This window comes from Branchiostoma belcheri, unplaced genomic scaffold, assembly GCF_001625305.1.
Source record: "Branchiostoma belcheri isolate BF01 breed outbred unplaced genomic scaffold, Haploidv18h27 scaffold138, whole genome shotgun sequence".
Taxonomy (NCBI): domain Eukaryota; kingdom Metazoa; phylum Chordata; class Leptocardii; order Amphioxiformes; family Branchiostomatidae; genus Branchiostoma; species Branchiostoma belcheri.
In genome coordinates this window covers 570,317-590,357 of record NW_017802802.1, presented here as the reverse complement: position 1 = coordinate 590,357, position 20,041 = coordinate 570,317, and the positions used below count along the sequence as shown (strand labels likewise).

The 20,041-nt window shown below is 42.2% G+C and overlaps 3 protein-coding genes across 6 annotated transcripts in view; 1 reads left to right on the top strand and 2 right to left on the bottom strand.

Annotated features, from left to right (window-relative positions):
* Positions 1 to 5,406: 5,406 nt before the first annotated feature.
* Positions 5,407 to 8,314, top strand: LOC109464409 (fibrinogen-like protein A). Of its 2 annotated transcripts, none has more exons than XM_019761384.1 (3): positions 5,407 to 5,562; positions 6,472 to 6,632; positions 7,344 to 8,314. In XM_019761384.1, the coding sequence occupies exons 1-3, from the start codon at positions 5,501 to 5,503 to the stop codon at positions 8,003 to 8,005; spliced, it is 885 nt and encodes a 294-aa protein (XP_019616943.1). In that variant the 5' UTR covers positions 5,407 to 5,500; the 3' UTR covers positions 8,006 to 8,314. The 2 variants fall into 2 exon arrangements, with proteins under 2 accessions (XP_019616943.1, XP_019616942.1); XM_019761383.1 differs by lacking the exon at positions 5,407 to 5,562 and adding an exon at positions 5,804 to 6,124.
* Positions 8,315 to 9,435: 1,121 nt separating this feature from the next.
* On the bottom strand, positions 9,436 to 12,572 carry LOC109464398. Of its 2 annotated transcripts, none has more exons than XM_019761367.1 (2): positions 12,148 to 12,572; positions 9,436 to 11,731 (listed from the first exon to the last, which is right to left on the bottom strand). In XM_019761367.1, exon 2 carries the CDS (start codon positions 11,582 to 11,584, stop codon positions 10,037 to 10,039), a length of 1,548 nt encoding a protein of 515 aa, XP_019616926.1. In that variant the 5' UTR covers positions 11,585 to 11,731; positions 12,148 to 12,572; the 3' UTR covers positions 9,436 to 10,036. The 2 variants fall into 2 exon arrangements, with proteins under 2 accessions (XP_019616926.1, XP_019616927.1); XM_019761368.1 differs by lacking the exon at positions 12,148 to 12,572 and adding an exon at positions 11,943 to 12,087.
* A 75-nt stretch (positions 12,573 to 12,647) lies between these two features.
* LOC109464407 (secretory carrier-associated membrane protein 1-like) overlaps positions 12,648 to 20,041 on the bottom strand; it is a 16,749-nt gene continuing 9,355 nt past the window's right edge. For both annotated transcript variants that reach the window (XM_019761379.1, XM_019761380.1), the window contains exons 8-10: positions 18,056 to 18,157; positions 16,577 to 16,694; positions 12,648 to 15,821 (exon numbers count right to left, since the gene is read on the bottom strand). In XM_019761379.1, coding sequence (XP_019616938.1) covers positions 15,648 to 15,821; positions 16,577 to 16,694; positions 18,056 to 18,157 — 394 coding nt within the window. In that variant the 3' untranslated portion in view covers positions 12,648 to 15,647. The remainder of the gene's footprint in view (positions 15,822 to 16,576; positions 16,695 to 18,055; positions 18,158 to 20,041) is intronic.

The window sequence follows — 20,041 nt, the reverse complement described above, 5'->3', positions numbered from 1 at the left end:
TCCTGTCACATGTATGCGTTACTTTATCACTCTGGCACAGGCTCATGAGTTTCGCTGTCGTGTGTACAGACGAAAAGAGTGGAGGGTAGCCTCTACTAGGCTTCAGAGGAGGCTGTAAAGAGTAGAAATTGGAGAATAGACAGGTAATATAATATAACAGGGGAGTTGGTCCGCTAAAGGGGATTACTGTACGCCTGTAATCTATCTGTCTATTTGGCAAATTTCTTTCTTTTCAGACCTTCTGAAGCCTGGTATAGAGGCTAGCTTTTTTTGTATATTTGTTTCATCGGTCACTGACCCCCCCCCCAGGGAGCCTGACTTTACATCTGCTTGGAGATTAGATCTAGAAAGCTACTTTCTTCTGTTTACAGAAATTCACAGCGCATGGCCAGCGGCAGACGGTTGGAAAACCTGCGGATGTTAAACATTAACCTGACAGAAACAACTTCACTTGACTTTATATCAAAGAGGTTAAACGTACATTTTATGTCACTAATTCCATGGTTTGTCCACCAACCGTCTTACAGAGCGGACCGACAATAAGAGTCTTGCCCACAGTTTTCCCTTAACCTGTTTACGGCCGGACATGATAGCTTTGTATATTATGAGATCAGATCAGGAATTCGTGGAAGAAAAATGGACTGTTACAATTTTTCCTTTGATAGAAATGGGCCCAACGCTATTTACATCACGTTGTTTGTCTAAGCAAATACGTGAAGCTTCTTCGGCCTCTACAAACCACCGAGTTAAATATCACGCCTAGCCTACTGTAGCTTCGGGGGACCGGTTGTCATAAAACATAGTCCATAAAAAGTAGAGCTTTCCCTCCCAACATCTGTTCGGACTTTGGCTTATCCCTGCATGGCCTTGTTCTAAACAAAAAGGGGGTTCCAGGACGTCCCTGGGGAGAGAGATCACGATATAATTTGTAAAATGTACGTCTATTTCTACGTCCTGGTACTCTGTAGATAGCTCTACCAGGCTTCCCAGGTTAAACGAAATTTGGCCAAATGAAACTCACTAGCATGCCAAAGTAGTTAGTTTGCCGTCTACAGGGCCCAATTTACAACTTCTCTATCCAGCTGCAAACCTCTAACCGCCTATCTCCTCTGGCACATTGGTGCTGTATTAGTATAGCCGGTATAACCGCCCTTCGGCGTAACACACCAGCTTCGCAGGCACGCGGCGCGGCGGCAGCTAGCTATATCACACTGACCGACTTGTTACACTCAATCTTTGCACATTTAATTGCATTAGTCAGAATTGCAATGGAACATTATTCAGCCTATTTGTCCAAAATATATATTTTTCCAGCAACCTGGGGAGCCTGGTATAGGCTAGTCTGTAATAGTGAATGGAACCCAATGGCGTGCCCTTTGGAAAGGCACTTTACACCTAGCCTATTTCCTCACTCGACTCGAGTGAATATGAGTACCTAGCTTCGCCAAGGGACGTCCACTCGGATAGTATAAGCTGGAGGTCCCGTGTTTACGGAGAGCCACGCCCTGAGCACGTTAAAGACCGCACCACACTTATCCATAAGAGTTGGGGGTCCTTCTCGAGCTCAGTGTGAATGGTTCAAACCTTACAGTCTTAGGGTTGACATCTTGAAAAAGTGATAATCGACTGTTATGTCATTCATTCCACATATGCCGTTAATCTTAATAAACGAATAAATTAATGAGTAAATGATACTGAATACTAATAATTTGCATTTGATAGATATCTGCTGTCCTTGTCCTATGTGTAGGGTTTGGTCTGTAGAAAATTGCTTGTACACAGTACTCAAGGGAATTTATTGGCAAAAAGATAATAGAAATAAAACGTCAGTCACAAAAATTTGAAGGTCAGTCAAATTCTGACTGTTAACTTTGTTTTTCTTGCAAAAAAACAGCACCATAGGGTCTGGTCTCGGAAGTCGTACGTTCGTCGCACGATCGCAAACTGAAGTCATTCTTGGGACAGTCGTGAATGTGTCCTTCAAAATCCATCTGTCTTGTGATAGCCGGTCTTAGATCCTTATCGGGGGTTGTTTCTGTCACAGCCTGCTTGGAAATAGTACATCGTACAACGACCTACGAAGAACCTGATAGTGCGCCGTAAACAATTTTAATTAGTTCTGTGACAAGCTTTAGTAGCAGAAATGAAGACATGCTTAAAGCAGCGTGCGCAATTAAGATGTGCGGTTCAAACAAACAATCCTTCCGATATCGTAGTCGCTCGCGTCAGAGAGCAAGAAAATAAAACTCTCAGAAATAACAAATATAATCATCGCCGTAAATTCTACCCGAGCGAGCTAGGCAGGCATCATCAGGCTCTAGTGTGGTGGATCTTTTGTTCGCCTTCCAATTAATCCCTCTAACAATCGGCACGACACAAGACCTACTCGCCCATAAAGTGTTCACATCAATTTTCCATTGTGAGCTCGACGCTCGCTCTTATTTACCGCTGCAACGAGCCCACACCCAGCCTTCTACACAACGTAATCAAATCAACCGTGACAGAGCCTTCTGTAATTAACGATATTGATTGCCCATTATGCTGCTCGGGCTATGAAAAACACGTGAAAGTTCAAAAGCCGAGCAATACTAGTATACAATTATCGTTCCTATGAAGAGGTCTTTGCAATTATGTTGTAAATAATCGCGGTCGCCATTTGTGCGTACATGTAATCAACAATTTGCCATTACGTGCGGTGCGTGCTTGTGGCTAGGCGGTACCCGTATGCACCTGCGGTTGTTGTTTTTAACAACGTCCAGGTACGTACGGGGTTAGATAGGGTCATGAGAATTTCGTGGGTATGACACAGCCTGAACAGTCTTGTTCTGGTTTTGTTACCAGAATTAAAAATATATATATATGCATAAGTTCCCAAAGTGCTCACAGTAAAAGCCGTTCTCCAGAAAAGTAGTCCAGCTAGAATTCCACACAGAATAGTCTGGTAGTTGTCTCAAGAATGTAACTACCTTAGATAAGAACTGTTGTCCGGGAAATATGGACAGCTCGTTTCTGGAACAAACGACGAGTACTAGAGCCAGAGGAGTGGTAGCAAGTGTGCTGCGTGTAATCTCCAAGCAGATCTTTTGGTGGCTGCAAGACAGTATCGAATGGGTAATATCTATTTGCCACCCTAAGGCTGTCGTAAAAAAAGACACCAGTACAAAGAAGAAATCCCCATAAAAACGGCTAAAACACTTTTAAAAAAAAGCCGAATCTCAAACCTATGCTAAAAGAATACATGTATGTCGCTCAGCAGACTTTGGGGAGAGGGAGAGATGAAATTGAAAAATATGATTTTCCAGATAGACCATGTGGAACACTCCACGCCCATCTGCTGAATTACATCGTGCACAAAAAGAACAAAGAAAACCATCAACAGCACAAAAAGCGACCTGAAAAGACCCTTGGTCGACAAGGTTGTTGCCGCCGATTGACGCTTGTGTGCGCGCTGTAAAATGATTTCACCAGAATCGGTAATAATAAGACTAATAGTTAAGGTGTGTTTGTTTGATTTCCCCTGGGCACGCGAGATGCCTGTTCGTAAAATGCGATTACTTTTCTGGTTGGAGAATCACTTATGTCCAAACATATTTGCCGACTCGCTGGTCATAGCAAGGTCCCCTAGATATTATCTTGTCTATCTATGTGTCCATCAATCATCATACCGTCCTTGCATATAGAACCCGACAGGCAGAAAGGTGTCCTTTCAAAGTAAAGATAAAACATGCAAATTCTGTGATCACTTATATGTTGAAAACGAGACAAATATACATGTCATTTTTTCACTTCAGTGTACCATATTTGATGATTAGCGCCTATCGCCTTTCTTTCAAGACAATACAGTTCAATCCATCACAACAAGCCATCGATAACCTTCCGAATTATGCTGTTATCAACCTTCTCCCTGCTGTCTAACCCCGTAACTAAAAGAAATGTGGTGCCAAACGGCGGTGTTCAGCAGGAAGAAGGTTAAACGACACAACCGAAAACATAGCCGTAACCGTAAGGTTAACTTTGTGTAACCAGCAGCACGTAGGTGACATCCTCGTTCAGCTCACAAAGGAATCACCCCTTATGTTCTCCATACTGCCAGTCGCCTTTTGCTGCAGGTGCACATTAGCAGATTTTAACACCTCTTCAAAGGATTTAGAACTTCAATGCCTATAGTCATCGAGCCACTTCTTTTTCTAGGCCTATTCTCATATATGGAAAAAAACATCAATGTGCAGAGGCCATAATTGCATTGCATTGAACAAACTGGAGTAATGACAACAAATGGCAGTAGCTGTGATGGCATGGCATCGAGGGTAATTTGGGAGGAGAGGGAATAATTGGATAGAGGTGAGATATGTAAGGATATGCTGTATAAAGACATTTTGCTTGAATTCCAAGTTCACAGTTCATGAGCTCGAGGCGCATGTAGCTGGCGAAAAAGACAGGTGGATTTAGCAATACTACACTCGACCTATCACCTTGATTCAAATGTGATGCCGGCTACTTGCCGATGGCTGCCTGTCATAGTGTTGTCCACACAAAATGACTCACAACCGGCCAACTGGCATTTGAACTTGCCATAAGAAGGGAGCAGGGCTCGAATTACCACTTGCTTGCACCACGATCTTCAAAAGTCATGGATGATGTGAAACAACGGAATTTTGAAAAAAAATTGTTTAGAATATGTACCGTGGTCTGCGTGGTCAGTCATTCGTTCATTCTTTCTTCCGAGTTATCTCTGTTTGAGACGTTTTTTTAGCGTTAATCATGCCTGTTATTCAGTTCAGATGTTCCACTGACTCGCTGCGGTACAAGGACACCGTTATTAGTTAGCGGAATAATGTAGAACTGCATGCAATTAAGAAGTCAACGAGTTGCTCAAATTTAAAGTTTGACTCTCATCTAAGCAAACAATATTTTCCAGTGGAAGGATATTTCGTTCCGCGGAGGTGAAAAGGTTATATATGCATTCTACACTGAGTGAAATGGTGTTAGCCTTTGATCATTTGCGTCCTTCCAGCTTGTGTTTGATACGGAATAACTGAATGTACAAAATCTGTTTGTTGTGAGCCGATTCATGCCTATTCATATCGCTGATTAATTAGACTCACAGCAGACTTGCTTATGTTAGGCCACAACAAGTAATTTTTATGGATGACAACAGCGCGCGCATTGGACGTCGGCCGATTTTGAAGAAAAAAACGTCGACCGGCAAGGCAAGGCTCTGATTTATTGTTTAGTATTTTATTCTTTTACTTTGATACATTGTTATATGTGATGTCACTGAATCAAAACCATTTATACAATGATTGAAAACTTTTATCTAGTCATCTACTTTTAAAGCTATTTCAGAGACAAATGGATGTTGTAATAGTTGGCAAAATTAAATATAGGGAGAGTATGGCTTCCAAACCAAGGTTATAGCACACTAGAATCTCCTTGGTTTATGAGTCACTCTGTCAGTGATTGAGCCGCAGATAGACAGACTGTAATCTCAGAGACCATCATGATCAGGGATCCAACAAACTTGAAGCACAATTACTCTGATGGCAAGTTTGACAGTCTAAGGTAAACAACTGCCAAGTGTAGTAGCTATAACGTTACCCTTGATGGTACGACAACTTCTTTTCTACAATTGTGTGCCATGTGTACACATCTATAAGGACAGGTAATAATGTTAAATACAGGAATAAAAGACCTATCATGTTTTGTAGCCACAATTCTTGTTTAATAAGGTTTTACGATCTCAAAGTTTGAAAATGTACGAATCTTGTTATACGTTTTGGATTTGGAGATTAGATTAGGAGTCTGTGGAGGACGCCATCCATAAAATTTACATGTTGTGGCCTTAGTAATACATCACATCGCTGCATACCACCGCGGCTTTTAACCTCCATGTAGACGTGCACAGCCAGCACATGTTACACAATCTCTCGCTGCCGGGGGCCGATCGATCAGTCAGCCGCTATAGGAGCGTCAGACTGGCGCACGGCATGGCGACGACAACACGCTGCCTTCAGTTTTTGGTCGTGACGCTGATGATCCTCTGTAACGACAAGACCGTGGCAGGTGACGTCATCGGGGGGAGAGGAGGCCGCGGGTCCACAGACTGCCCCGCCGTGAAAAACGGGTGAGTTTTTATGGAGTTTCTTTTAATGTGGACTCGCTGTACGGACTGTCTGGAGGGGAAACGGAGGAGAAACGATTCCGTTTTTGGTGGCTGATATAGTTGCAGGGGGGAGAGCAACAGGGAGGGAGAATGCCTTTGTGTGTGTGTGTGCGTGCGTGTATAAGCGTATAAGCGTATGGATGTGTGTGTGTGTGTGTGTGGATGCGCGTCTGTGTATGTACTCGTATGTATGTAACATGCGTACGTGTGTGTGTGATTAATTTTCTTTACTCGGGCACTATTTTGTAAAGCAAGAAAATAAACTCTTAAGTCCAGATTTTAGCTAACACTATTGACTGCCCCTGTAGGACCTGGACCTTCCACGCACCTGCGGGGTTTCCCACGGCGAGACACCTGCCGCCGCTCCGAGCCACCTGGAAGCACCTGGAACAGCACCTGCAAACAGCTGAGGGGATGTTGGAACAGGTCAAGAGGCACCTGGCCATGGGTTCCCCGGACATGTGGATCGGTAGGATAACTGACTGTATTTATTTCCCTCAGGCTCATGGCCCATATCCATACAAAGCATCTAAGATAATGAAACACACGAAGAAAACGTACCTATGTCCTACTAGGGAGGTTCAATCGTCGTAACGCCGCCAGAAATGCCGTGGCCGGCAGAAAGCTATCAGAATGAAATTCATATTGTCAGAACTTAGGAGTCGTGAAACAGAGGAGGTGCGCGTGCAGGGTTTCCCACCAAAAGCGTCGATACCGTTAATGGCAAATATATAGGCAACTAGTATTGGTGTTCCAACCAATCAACAGTGACACATATGTAATTTGGCCATTGAACATATACTGTACTTATATGTAGGCTTTAGGTAAGCGTTGTACAAGATAGCCTGGTACCCGCCGGCCTTCTGGCTGAATATCAAGCCAAGTACAAGACTTTGGTCATTTTCAACTACGAGATTAATGAAAAACACACGTGCCCCCGCGTCAAAGACATAGATATGCTTTGTTACCAAATTTGAAAGTCTAAAGCGCATTTTCATTGAGTTATTTCCTTGACAAGCATTACTAGTTTATCGTGCCTATCATACACAAGGAGGTTTAAAATCATTTCGGAGAGGGTCCTTGGCGTACTGTTATGTGTATTGCTATGTACAACTTGTGTTAGACGATATTGACGCATATTAACACGCTAATATACCGAACTGTTGACTTTGTATCACAGATTGCTCGGCCATTTTCCACTGGTCGAACGAGACGGCCAGAAGCGGCGTGTACACCATCCGCCTGGCGGGGGCGAACCGAACCGTCCCCGTCTACTGTCGCATGGAGGGCGGGCAGGGCTGGACGGTCCTCATGCGGCGCCAGGACGGCTCCGTGGACTTCTACCGCACCTGGGAGGAGTACAAGGTCGGCTTCGGCAACCTGTCCACGGAGTTCTGGCTCGGCAACGACAACATCCACCTGCTGACCAACCAGGCCAGGTACGGGCTGCGGGTGGATTTGGAAACGTTCGACGGAGAATCGAGCTACGCCCAGTACCGGAGCTTCTCCGTCCTGGACGAAGCCTCCAAGTACAAACTGTCCCTCGGGCGTGGGTTCAGCGGGACCGCCCGCAATGCTCTCCGCTTCAGCAACAACATGACCTTCGCCACATGGGACAATGACGCTGCTACCGCGACGGCCTTCAGGTTCAGGAGTGCGGGGTGGTTATCCAACTCGTATTTCCCCAACCTAAACGGCGTGTACTACACGCCGCAAACCGTGCCGACCAAAACCAAATGGCCTCTTGATACCATCAGGTGGTACCTCAGGCTAGATGATGAAGGCAATATTTACCCCTTACTGAAGTTTGTTGAGCTGAGGGTCGCACCTGAAGTTACATGAATGATGTTTACGATTTTCCTGTCAGGGCGTCGTGGTCACACGCATTTGTCGTGAGGTAGCCTTACGAGACCGAATCGTGATGTGTTGTACAAAACCCAACTGTCTTGTGACTGACAAACTTGCTGCTGATCCTTGCCGACGGCAGATTCTTCCTTAGACCCGACTAAAATTCTACAACAAAAAAATCGTGCGACAAATGTGACCACGCCTGTACATTATATAGCCACTTTTCCACATGTTCAGAAGTAGAACGTTCCTAAAAACTTTAGATGTTGAATAGTTTTCTTCTTTTCTAAATTCATTTTTTAAAGTTATCTGACCACACTGTGTACTAATATCTAGCTGCTGTGATCATGTTAAGTTTTGTTTAAGATTCCTTTGTACTACAATATTGTTCATCATGTGCAAAGCGCTAGCTGAGGTAGACCAATTAGAAATATTTCCTTCACATCTTGCTTGATGGCTAAAATACTTCATGATCCAAGCCTCCCAAGTAGAATTACTGTTGCATTCCGCAGCTTTCAGACATAGTGATTTCCGTTCATGAATATAATGAGCACAAAACCTTGCTTAGAAGTTGCTATCGGGAGTATGTTCGGTGTTTTCCGTGGTATTCACATCGGGGAGTGTTGTAAATGAAAGACTGTCGGGGTGTTTGCAACTCTGACATTAATAAAGAAAAACGATATGTTAACTGTGAGTTTTCGTCCGTGTGAGTTTGTGTGTGTGTATGTAAACGCAGTAACTAAAGATGGCATGGATGGATTTTGTTAATATTTGGTAGGGGGGTAGGTTATGATGACACTTCAAAATGATTACATTTTAGCCCCCCTGGCGAATTGTTATGGTACTGCAATGGGACTTCCGGTTTCGCAGTACTAGTATTTAGTGATCTGGACATGCTGTAATTGAGGCTGTTCTACAAAACATGGGCATGAGGGCAAATAACTTGAGATGTTTTACATGAATCACAGATGGCTGAAATCTTCAAATTCACAAGGACCTCTCAACAGCAAGCAGTGATTTAGTCAGTAGTGCCAAAGTAAGCATACAAGAAGGGGTATATTATTTGTATGGTCTTCTACAACTAAAGATCTAACAAAGCTATTCATTAATAATAAATACATGTGTGGATAACGTCATCCTACGTACAGAATATATGTATGTGGTAACAAGGTTAACTATTCTCTAACATGTGGTCACAAAGATCGAAACATTCTTTAATGTATTTTCCTATTTGAACACTGTATTGGTTATCTCCCCTGAGAATGTAATTGAATTTATATATATAGGATCTAACGTATTGAAATCAATTAAACAAGCAGAAAGAAAATATATATAGTGAACAGCAATAGGCACTTGTCATTGTAGAGTGTACAATCCATTATAAAATGGCACTCAATTTCAATCATGTAAAACAGACAAACTGGCAGAAGAGATTAATCTTTATTTATCAATGCAATCTACATATTGTAAGGCCACTGCTCTTAGTAATGCAATGCTATAGTAGGCATCCTTCCACCTCAAGACATGCTATAATAAACATGTACTCTAACTAATGTAAACCTACACAACAAAAAACATAAATGCAAACTACTGTAACAACAATGTCACATTGAACTAGACAATGGCCAGCCTTCCCAGTGGCAAGGTCCATTAGGCCTAGGCACTTGTAGAGCTAAATGAGAGAGGGCATTCATACAGTTATCATATGCCATTGTAACTCATGGTGAAAGAAGTGAAAGGGTTAGCAGAGCAATTCTACCTCCATGGTGAAAGCAACAAACAGGGTTACATTTCTAAAGCTAGACATCAGCTCTCCTGACTAGCATGACTAAAATAACTTGCACTCCCAGCAGCCGGCCTGCCTCACAGCTGCACCCCCACCCCCAAGAGGGGATCAATTTAATACTAGTAACAAGAGGTTGTATGATCACAGGCTACTCTCCTGACAATTTTCAATAGGTACAATTATTTCTTTTCCACCAAGTTGTTCAAACTGCTTTCCTTTTGTTTTCCATCTTTGCAGTTTCATGTGCAGGAAAAGACTGATGATGATGAAGAAGGGTCTAGCTCCATCTCCAAAACCTTCAGCTCCTCCTCCAGAGCTCTTCTCTTGAACTCCAGGTTGGACTGGTGAAGATTGGAGAACTGTTGATGACTCAGCAGCGCCTCCTTGCAGTTGAACTTTCTCTTGCAGAGCAAACACATGAGCTGTTTCCAGTCGATCAGCTCCATATCCTCAGCACAGCTTGTTGGGATTTCCTCCTCGCTAAGTTTCATGTTCTTCCCCCCTTTGTACGTTGCCTGGAGCCAGCTTTCCACTACAGGGCTGGATCTTCCCCCAGAATTTTCCACGTTGTTGTTATTGTTGTTGTTATGTTTCATGTCTAGTATACCCCAAACATTCTTTGGATGTTTCTTGACATCATTTCGGCCATCATCGCTGACCTCTGCCATAGAGTTACTCTCTTGCAAGGTCACATCTGTGCAGGATGTGTCCATGTCCTCTTCCTGATCCTCTTCCAAATGTGCAAAGATATCATCATCATAATACTCTTCATCATCCTCGTTAGAGCTGCTATTCTCCAAATTGAAATCCTTCATATCATCATCCTCTTCTACTAGGTCCCCTCCATCTCCAGCCTTCAGCTGATCAATGTTGCCAGTCTGCAAAGCTTTTAGCATGGAACGAAGCTTCACAAAACTACTGTCATCATCTGTGCTTCCACCGGTGTCACTGTGGCTACTTCCATAGCTGATACTCGTCCCAAAGAAGCTACTTAACCACTCATGCACTGGTGGAACAGGGATGCCGCTTGTTGGTGTTTTTTCTGGAGAATTGTTGGCAACAGTCTGTTCCTTCGGTGCGTTTTTGTTCCTCAGTTTAGCGAACCTTGCTGACAACAGGCTTCTGTTGTTTTGGTCTGTTTTCTCTTCACCGTGGAGTTTGCGCCAAGTACTTGCGAGATGCTGTCCCCTCCTTATTGGAGTGTAGTGCACAGGTTTTTTTCCACATTGGTGCCTTGTTTTCACTAAGTGAGGGCTTCTTAAAGGGGATGGATTTGCCTTGGACATGATGTCAACATATGGCTTGTTAATGACTACAGTAAAAGTCCTTGCATGATACACATCATTTTGTTCCATCTGTGAGTCCTTCCTGCCTATTTTGGCAACATGATTTGGGGATTTAACATTTTCCTCTCCTGACTGGCCAACACTGCAGGTTTTTCCAGATGTTTCTGGAACATCCAAAGGGGTGCTCCCTGCATCTTTCACATTTCCTTCACTACTGCACTTTGGTTCTGAAGACACACCAGCCTTTACACATATAGGCACAGCATTTATGGGCAAATACTGAAGTTCTGCTTTGGCTAACTTCACTTTCTTCCTGACGGGTTCAACCAGTGGTTCAACAACAGGTCGGACGTCTTTCTTCTTGGTGCAGTATTCAAGTTCCCCAGCACTCTCCTTCTGTGACTCTTTTACTCCATCTATTTCCAGCCTCTCAGAGAATCCTGGCTGAGTGATACTCCTCCCCTGTCCTTTGGGAACCCACATAACCCTGGGCAGAAACATGGTCTGCTGCTGAACCGGTGCTGCCTCTTTGGTCCAAACCTCAGTTCAGTGGGTCCATAGCAACTTTCCTCCAAGTTTGGATAGCCATTGAAGTAAACACTTTTCATTCTGCACGAGAGGCCCACTGAAGTGCTTATTCGGCAACATCTGTAGTCAACAAAAATGTTGCGGGTTAAGCCACACACCTGGAACATTGCCAAGATAACAGGGAGATGAGAGAGAAAAAAAACAAATATTGGAATTTGCAATATTTATGCTGGTTTCCAACAAAGTTTGCCCCCCCCCCCTGCAAAGGAAACCGAACTGAGGTGCCATCTCTTGTGACGTTAGCTATTTTTATACAATAATCATGTAATACCATCTTTCATTGAAGGCCATCGTCAACATGTCCACTACAAAACCACTGCTTACGCTGACGGCATCAGAACTTCTCCGTAACCCTCATGACCTCAAGAAAAAATTATAGAAGGGATCGCCATGTTTGGGGGAGGGGCGACCTCTTTAGGAATGCCGAAGTTGAATCGTGTGCCACGGACGGTACGTAACCCCGTTACCAAACTTACCTCTCACAAACCAAGTCTTGGGGCAACTCAGAACGATCAGAAATGGAGGAATGTGTGATACAGGCTCACAGGCATACTAGCGAGAGGACAGACAATTTGCTGAGGGAGAAGCCAGACGGCCGTGGGAAATGGCGTGGCGACCGGAGGATAGAAGGCTCGATTCATTCATCAGTGTCAACTCCAACAGGCGGTTTTTGGTGACGCCCCAGGGGCTGCTCCACTAGAGGAATACCCGCGACAATGACATCACAAGATTCTTAAACATTAAAGATTAGTGATTGTCCATTCCAATACTACATGTACATTATTAACGTGTATCAGAGCTAAAAAATGTTGCTATCGACCCTATCTATATGTATGTATGTGTGGGATAATTTTGGCCCAAACCTTCCACATCCTTCAAAGTCTTGCAAAATATGTTTTTGCAATTTTCTTATGACTGGCAACAAACAAAGAAAGTTGCACTCAAAATGGAGTCACCATAAACGATGTTTCCCTTCAATATACATAGCATCAGCTTTATTGTTTGTTCAGAAACCCTCTTTAAATCCAAACCTACAGGATGAAAGCACATCTGGCTTTAAGTCCCCTTAACATTCTTGTAATTTGAACACACTGGTAGAAATTACACTAGTTTACAGCAATCTGTTCCATACGATATCTCCTGTTAATTAACAATAGTACACAATATTTAATAAATACATTAAACTACATCATTGTGATACAGATTATGACCTCATGCTAGAAATCTACAGTCCACCAAAGTAAGGAATTTTGGAAACAAAGGGGTGGAGCAATGCAGGATAAAACCAAATAAAAGGTGGATCTAAACCCCCTTTTTACATATGGTATATAAACTGCTCATTCTAGTTGTGTACTGTATATTACCAAATGGGTGGACAACTCGTAAACACCAGAAATATACGATAGAAGTCATCAATTTGAAACTTTATAGGGATGGAATACAGGCTGATTTCTTAAATAAACATCCTATGCCTTGAAAATTGTGTATAAGTACACATCTTTGCACCAAGATCTACATTAACAACCACATACACATACATGTACAAATAGTTGGATATACCTCACTTTACCTCTATAATTTCTTCAAATATTTCTTGAAGACAAAATGCTCCTAGTTGACAATGTGCTCACAACCCAAGCTCAATGAAATCAAGCATGAAACTGTGTATAACATCCATTAAAGTGCAAAATAACACAGAACAATACATGTAAGCGTGGTACACATAAAAATTTAGCATTTGATCAATTCCAAGTCAACGGCCATGTACATCAAATGGAGCAATGTTGTATTGTGCCAGGAAAATTGCATGATGATATTAAAGCAGCACTGCAACTGAACACAACAATGAAATAAAACATCAAATGTCCATTATTTTCTATCGGACACCTATTAACATTGCAACTTTACATTTGACAGCACTTCCTCTAGTAACATAAACCATGACATGTCCGTGGTGGTTTTATTTTCCCTCTTATTTTTTTTACTGAGAAATCATAATGCCGCAAATATATGTTTTGTAATTTTTCCTGTTCCAACAGTGAACTTCAAACACCGTACAAACCTCCCTTTCCCACCGTAACATAAAACCACTGCGAACATAAAGGCATTTACAGTATTCCAAAAAATGGATTTCATTTGAGTAAATTCACGCACGGGTAATATTTTATACTAGTACTAAAAGCCTTTACAATAGCCCCCAACTCCAGTAATTTCTACATATTTCTATATTCTTAAATAGACTCCAGAAAAACTAGCTTCAATATTCCCTAATAATTACCAAATTGTCTCGACACATGTGCCCACCCACAGAGTGGTCAAACTAATAAAAACATGAACATATCTTCTGTCACCAACTTCATGCCCCAAAATTATACAGTACAAGCTTGTAAAAAAATTTGTACAGTACTTCATCTGAGATTCTGGAATAGAAATGTGCTAGCACTGGAAAGTTGCAAGAAAGTCTTGTAACCTTTGACCCATTTGAAAGAAATGGATCATGGGTAAAGAACAGTTCTATAGCATACACCGGTGAATACTTTCTTCTTCAAAGTCAGATTTAGTTATACAATGTGGTACAAAGAAAAACATAATATTTATGTTTCATGAAAGAGTATAACTATCTGCCTATCATTAGATTTACCTCTATCATGCCACCTTAAAGGACCTAATGGCCAATTGTTACGGCAAATACATATTGTGTACAGGTGTGTGTATCTACAGAAATACTACCGGTACATACTACAGAAAGTTCCTGTCAATGTTTATCTGAATCTGTCTAAATGTGGCATTGTATCTCCTACAACAGCATGTGTGTTTCTACATGCAAACAGCAGAAATTTCCTACATTCCAATGGAAGAAAATCATGCTTAACAGTAAATGACTTTGTTTTCAGCAAGGGTAATTTGTTATATAACAAGAAGGCGCTACTTTACAGCTTTCTTTCTGACCAGCACTAGTTACTGAAGTGTGAAGTGTCACTATCTGGATGGAATGTGTTGATAGCATCAAAAACTGACCACATTTTGGGGCCACACCACTTCAGATACTTTCATAAACACAAGATGAAAGGAAGGAACAAAGGTAGAATAATAAAGAAAGTCCAGAAAAAGGGATGAAACAGCAAAAAGAATGGCAAAAGCTATGATTAACCATCAAGAAATGAAATAAAAAGGTGTGGCCAACCTTAACTTTCATAACTTTTTGATTCTCCAATGTACAGATTGTGAACATATTGCAGAACTACACATCTTTCTTTGAAGCAACATGTTCTGCAGGATTTATGTAGGTATGGAGCTACATCTACACCCTTACAAGTACATTATTTCCTAAACTTCTTTTTTAAGGTCCCCCCTGATGGTGGCTTATGCACCAAAGGTCTCATGTAAATACCCTCTATACCCTCGTCCTGTGGACAGTACGCCTGTTTGGACTCTGGATTCAGCCGGGGGCCTTCATGGAAAGCATGTCCTGACACCAGATTTGTTTCCAGCTACCCAATCCTGATGCACAGCTGGGGGAATTGCCAGGACAGACTTTGGGAAGAGTTAGGGGAAAGCATTACCTGGGTAGAAGCCTTCTCCTAATGTTTTTCTTTTCTGATCACAGACAGTCCCTGACAGAATTCTACTTTGCAACATCAGTTGGCCTTCAAATACAACTTTTCTGAATCAGGAAAAGCCAACTTGTATTGCAAAGAGGATATATATTTGGAACAAGCTAAACGGGCTAAGTCAAAAGTATAACATTCACTGTTATCATAACTTATACAGGAAAACAGTTATTCTCTGGGGAGGGGATATCATATATATGTCTTTTGCCCTAGGAATCATAATTGTGCTGGAAGTAAAGGGTAGAAGTACGATAAGGAATTGTGTCATGCTAGAACTTTGGGAGGGAGGTTAGCAGAGCGAAGTTTTAGCAGTGCATCGTTATTATGATCGGAAACAACGTGCAGCGTCCCCTTGCAGAGGGTTACTACATCTGGTTCCCAGACGCACTCGACATGGCGCCCCTGGCTGCGCCCTTTGCCGCGGCGGCACCGAACTGCCCAGCGGCCTGCTGGACTCCGCGGTTGGACACCACACCCTCGGTGAACTCCGCCTGGGCCTTCTCGAAGCTGGCGCCTGTTGTACGGTACAGGCTGTGCACCTAGGGACAGTGGACACCAAGGTCATGGTCAAAAAGATGTAGACAAGACGATTACACAACAAACTGATTTCCCTGTGTTAGCTGTTGTGCACTTGGTATGGATTAAAGTGCATGTGCATGGCAAAAAAGGCCACATCAACAAGGAAAGCCTTAGTAGAAACTGCAGATAATTTACATCCAAAAGTGACATTGTGACCATCTGTTTTCATACTTTGACACTCACATGCACAATGTGGCAAGCAGATACAATGCCAGCATAAATGCAGCCTGATTTTACTAGTAGCTGCCATCTGACCACACAGGGTGAAAATGGGGTTTAAAAAAAGGAAAGCCAGATTGGAATAAAACGTTGAGGACAACAATGGAGTATGGAGTAACAAAATACTAAAGAGCCATTAAGGAGTTATTTTGATTTTGGCTGTCTTCTCTTTTTCTGACATTTCATCAAAATTCAAAGTTCTCTGCATGGTAATACTAATAGTTAACATTTGGTTATGTGTGACAGCACTACATGTATGGTAACATTATTAAGACCTTTTCATGGGTAAGCTTGATACATGGTGCATTGTGGGTTCTCCAGGTTTACCTCGATATTGTGTTTCACCACATCTACAAATGTATACAATTACATCAGTCTAAATACATACATTGTACATATGCATTTTACAAAGTGAGGAAACATAACAATGCTACCTTCCTGGCTCTCTGACACAAGACAAACCAAAAACAGAAAAGAAAAAAAAGGGAGGGTCTACCTTCTTGAGAAAAATAATGCTGAGAACAGCGGATATGGTGAAGAAGGCGGCAATGATCAGCATGATGGCTCCGACACCAGGGTTCACGGTGACTGCCGTTATGCCATTAATCCAACCACTACACAGGAAGGGGGCAAACAAAAATACAGGCATGTAATAAAACGCATGCAATGGACGCAACATTGGGGAGGAGGGCATGCTCTGTCTGTGTGAAGGGTGTCTGCTTGGAAGAGAAGTAACTGTCAGTTTGGACAACTTTCTTGTTGAAGTGATGGGTCTGGAAAGAGATACTTTTTTGCCAATCCAATGCAATGGATGGTATCTAGTGTATTTTTGAAGCTAAAGACTTGACCATTTCAAAACAGCTTTCTGTACTGGGCACTGACTGAAATAGAAGCTTCCACATGCAAATTTGTGACAAAATTTGTGTTAACATGTCAAATTTCCTGATGAAATTTCTTTCATTCCGACCAGACAGATGAACCCAAGCAGACACCCCATCACATTCCGACAGTAGAGTTTTTCTCCACACACAACCTCTACCTTTTTAAGCAAGAGCATGTCCATGATAGCACAGGAGGCAAAGAGACAGCCCACGGTGATCATGAGCACGCCAATGGTCAGGTCGCCCTTGTCGTCATCCCTACTGCCTGACCCAACCAGCATCAGGCCATTGATTAAACCACTGTAAAGGAACAGGCATCAGTGCCACAGGGCAGCTATGTTATTAGTGTAGGTACCAGTAAATGTAGATGGGCACACATGAACAGTCTTAACCTGCCCAAGCTGGCCATAATAACCACACCTACATGTATGTTTCCCAGGTCCCAATTTTTTTTCATAGGCTCAAGCATTATGCCACCTGCCCAAGACGACCAAACCTTGAGTGGTCTTCCTGGGCTGGTTTAACTGTATATTCCAGTGGTGGCGTAAGCCACATTGCCATCTTCCAATGAGAGAGCACATGTGGTATAGTTCTAAGTGTTGTCTTGATATTATCATATGGAGGTATGTCAATATTTTTGCAGATGAGTGGGGGGATCTTTGTACACATTTCCTTGTGGTGATCCATGTCAGCATGGGGAAAGACAGGCACATTCAGGGCTTGAAATTAACAGTGTCCCGATGGCCAGTGACCACTAAAATTTAAGCTGGGACAAGTAAAAAGACAATTTGGGACATTTTTGGGACAATAGAAAAATAGTCAACATCAGAATGTCAGCCCTTCTTTTGTTTGGCTCCAGAAAAAGCTACCCCAAATTTCCCGTTTCCTCTACAATTATAGCACGCCTGGAAGTCAGAATGTAAGCAAAATAAAGCTGACTTCAAGTTCACTTCACTTCAGGACACTTGAAATTTATTTTCGGGACAGTGCTGGGACAATAGGAAAAAAAGGTTAATTTTGAGGCCTGACATTCACATACAGCTGTGCACTGAAAAACAAACACATACAAGGTACATAAACAACAGAATACGTACCAAGTTCCCCATCCGCCAATGCCCACAGCCTGGATCACGTGGACCACGAATTGGAAGAAGAAAATGAAGAAGAACACAAAGAAGTTGAAGGAGCTGTCACTCCTGCCAAGGAAAAGACAAAGGAAAAGTTTAAGACTTTTACTTTTTTAATATGGATACAGACAAAACAGTGACTATTAATTGCACTACATTACTTCTTGTTTCGATATTCTAAAAAATTATTATTCTAAACATTTAGTATTATTCTTAGTACATTTAGTGTCTATTGTAACTGTTACAGATTTTGAACTGTTACTGTTACAGATGCCGAACTTTTTACGAAAGATCTGAACAATGAACAATACTATAACACATAATTACCAATAATTTCAACAAGGAACTCACTATGACAGTCCAACAAACCAACAACATATAAAACTAGGTTCTCTCTATGAATTAAATAAAGCCGCACAATCATTAGTGATTGGTGGAAAAATTACTCAAAAGTGGAGTTAGACAGTCACAGGGTTCGTACCTCTACTCGTAACTTTCTAAAAGTATGCCTTTTTGCACATGTTGGAACTTTCCTTATTACCCTCCATGTAATGGGGGTATTGTTTTTGGTCCGTTTCATGTTTTGGTCTGATATCTGAAGATTGGTGAAAAGGAACTGTATGATATTTGGCAGATTGATGGATGGGGCCTTGGAGATTGTGTAGGTTGACTTTGAGCCCCTGGTGATTGACCTTGGTACTGCAGTTTAATTTTTTTATTCTATTGTTGGCGCGTTATGGACTGTTTGTGCGATATTAAGGTAGCATGTAGTTGTTATTATTATGGTTTAGTGGTTTAAATTTGGGTTTCCTAGCTGTTTGCGTTTGATATTTACAAAATGTTTAACGTTGGTCTTTTTGTGTTGAATGTTTGGAAAATCTGGTGGATGGTTTGGTATAATTTTTGGTATGTGGGTAGCTGTTGAGTCTCTTTGTGTTTTAGAGTGCATTAGCAGGTTGTCGTATATTTGTATTGCTTAATTTAAAAGGATTTCTACATTATCACCCCTATTTTATAGTAGTGTGGTCTTTGTTGACCCCAGTTGGGATACAGTGTATCTATTTTTACCTCCTGTTTGACAGGCTATATATTTCTTTGGTCTGGTTGTTTTTTGGTAATTGACCTGCCGGCCTTGCTAATGGGGTGGTTTGTTTGTGTTGTGATTGATAGCGAGTAGGAAACAGACATCTGTGCCTCTGTACCCCCCCCCCCAACCTCTGTTACCAATTAGTGATGTAAATAAACTACCTCCGACCGCGTGGTCGGGGCCAGTCTTCTCCTGAACATACCTATAACAATGAACACATGCGATAACATAAAAAAGAACCCTAACAACACCAACCTCGTTCATGGAGGGAAGATGTCTATTGCTTGTTCTCTTTGAGATGATACTAAGCTTCATGGATTTAATCTGTTTGTTAATCAAAGGACCCCAACATAACAAGGCTTTTAAGGCTGTAGGGGCAGTGGGATGTTAATCAACTGTGTCTACGGCACGGTATTGGAAGGCAGAGCCCATCCTCCCGAACTAAAGTCAGGTACCCATTTTACACATGGCTGGCATAAATAAACTTGCGTAAAGTGCCTTCCCAAAGACACAGAGCCTAGCAAGAAACGCCAGGGATCGAGCCTGAGACCTGTCAATGTTGCGTCCGCTAGCGTAGTCATTCGGCCATTTGACTGAACCTGTTTATTGTAACATCATCTGATCATCAACCACAATTTTTTCCAAGATTGCTTATTGTTTCTTTTCTTTTGAGGATGGGAAAGTGAAACCCCTCTCAATGGTACGAACCCTGCTAGGGAAGATGGAGTAAAGCAACACAGCAAACCTTATCCACAGCAACATGGCACACCATTAACAAACTGACTCCAGAGGCAGCAATCTTGGAATGGTGCAAAACTGGCAATTATACCAGGGCAGGCTGGCACTTCTAACTATACACATGCAGC

Bases quoted from the DNA above. Each gene is read 5' to 3' on its own strand.
- LOC109464409 (XM_019761383.1), top strand. From the start codon at position 5,913: ATGTTACACAATCTCTCGCTGCCGGGGGCCGATCGATCAGTCAGCCGC. The intron at 6,125-6,471 runs GTGAGTTTTTAT...CTGCCCCTGTAG, and splicing joins TGCCCCGCCGTGAAAAACGG to GACCTGGACCTTCCACGCAC. The intron at 6,633-7,343 runs GTAGGATAACTG...TTTGTATCACAG, and splicing joins TTCCCCGGACATGTGGATCG to ATTGCTCGGCCATTTTCCAC.
- LOC109464398 (XM_019761367.1), bottom strand. From the start codon at position 11,584: ATGTTTCTGCCCAGGGTTATGTGGGTTCCCAAAGGACAGGGGAGGAGT.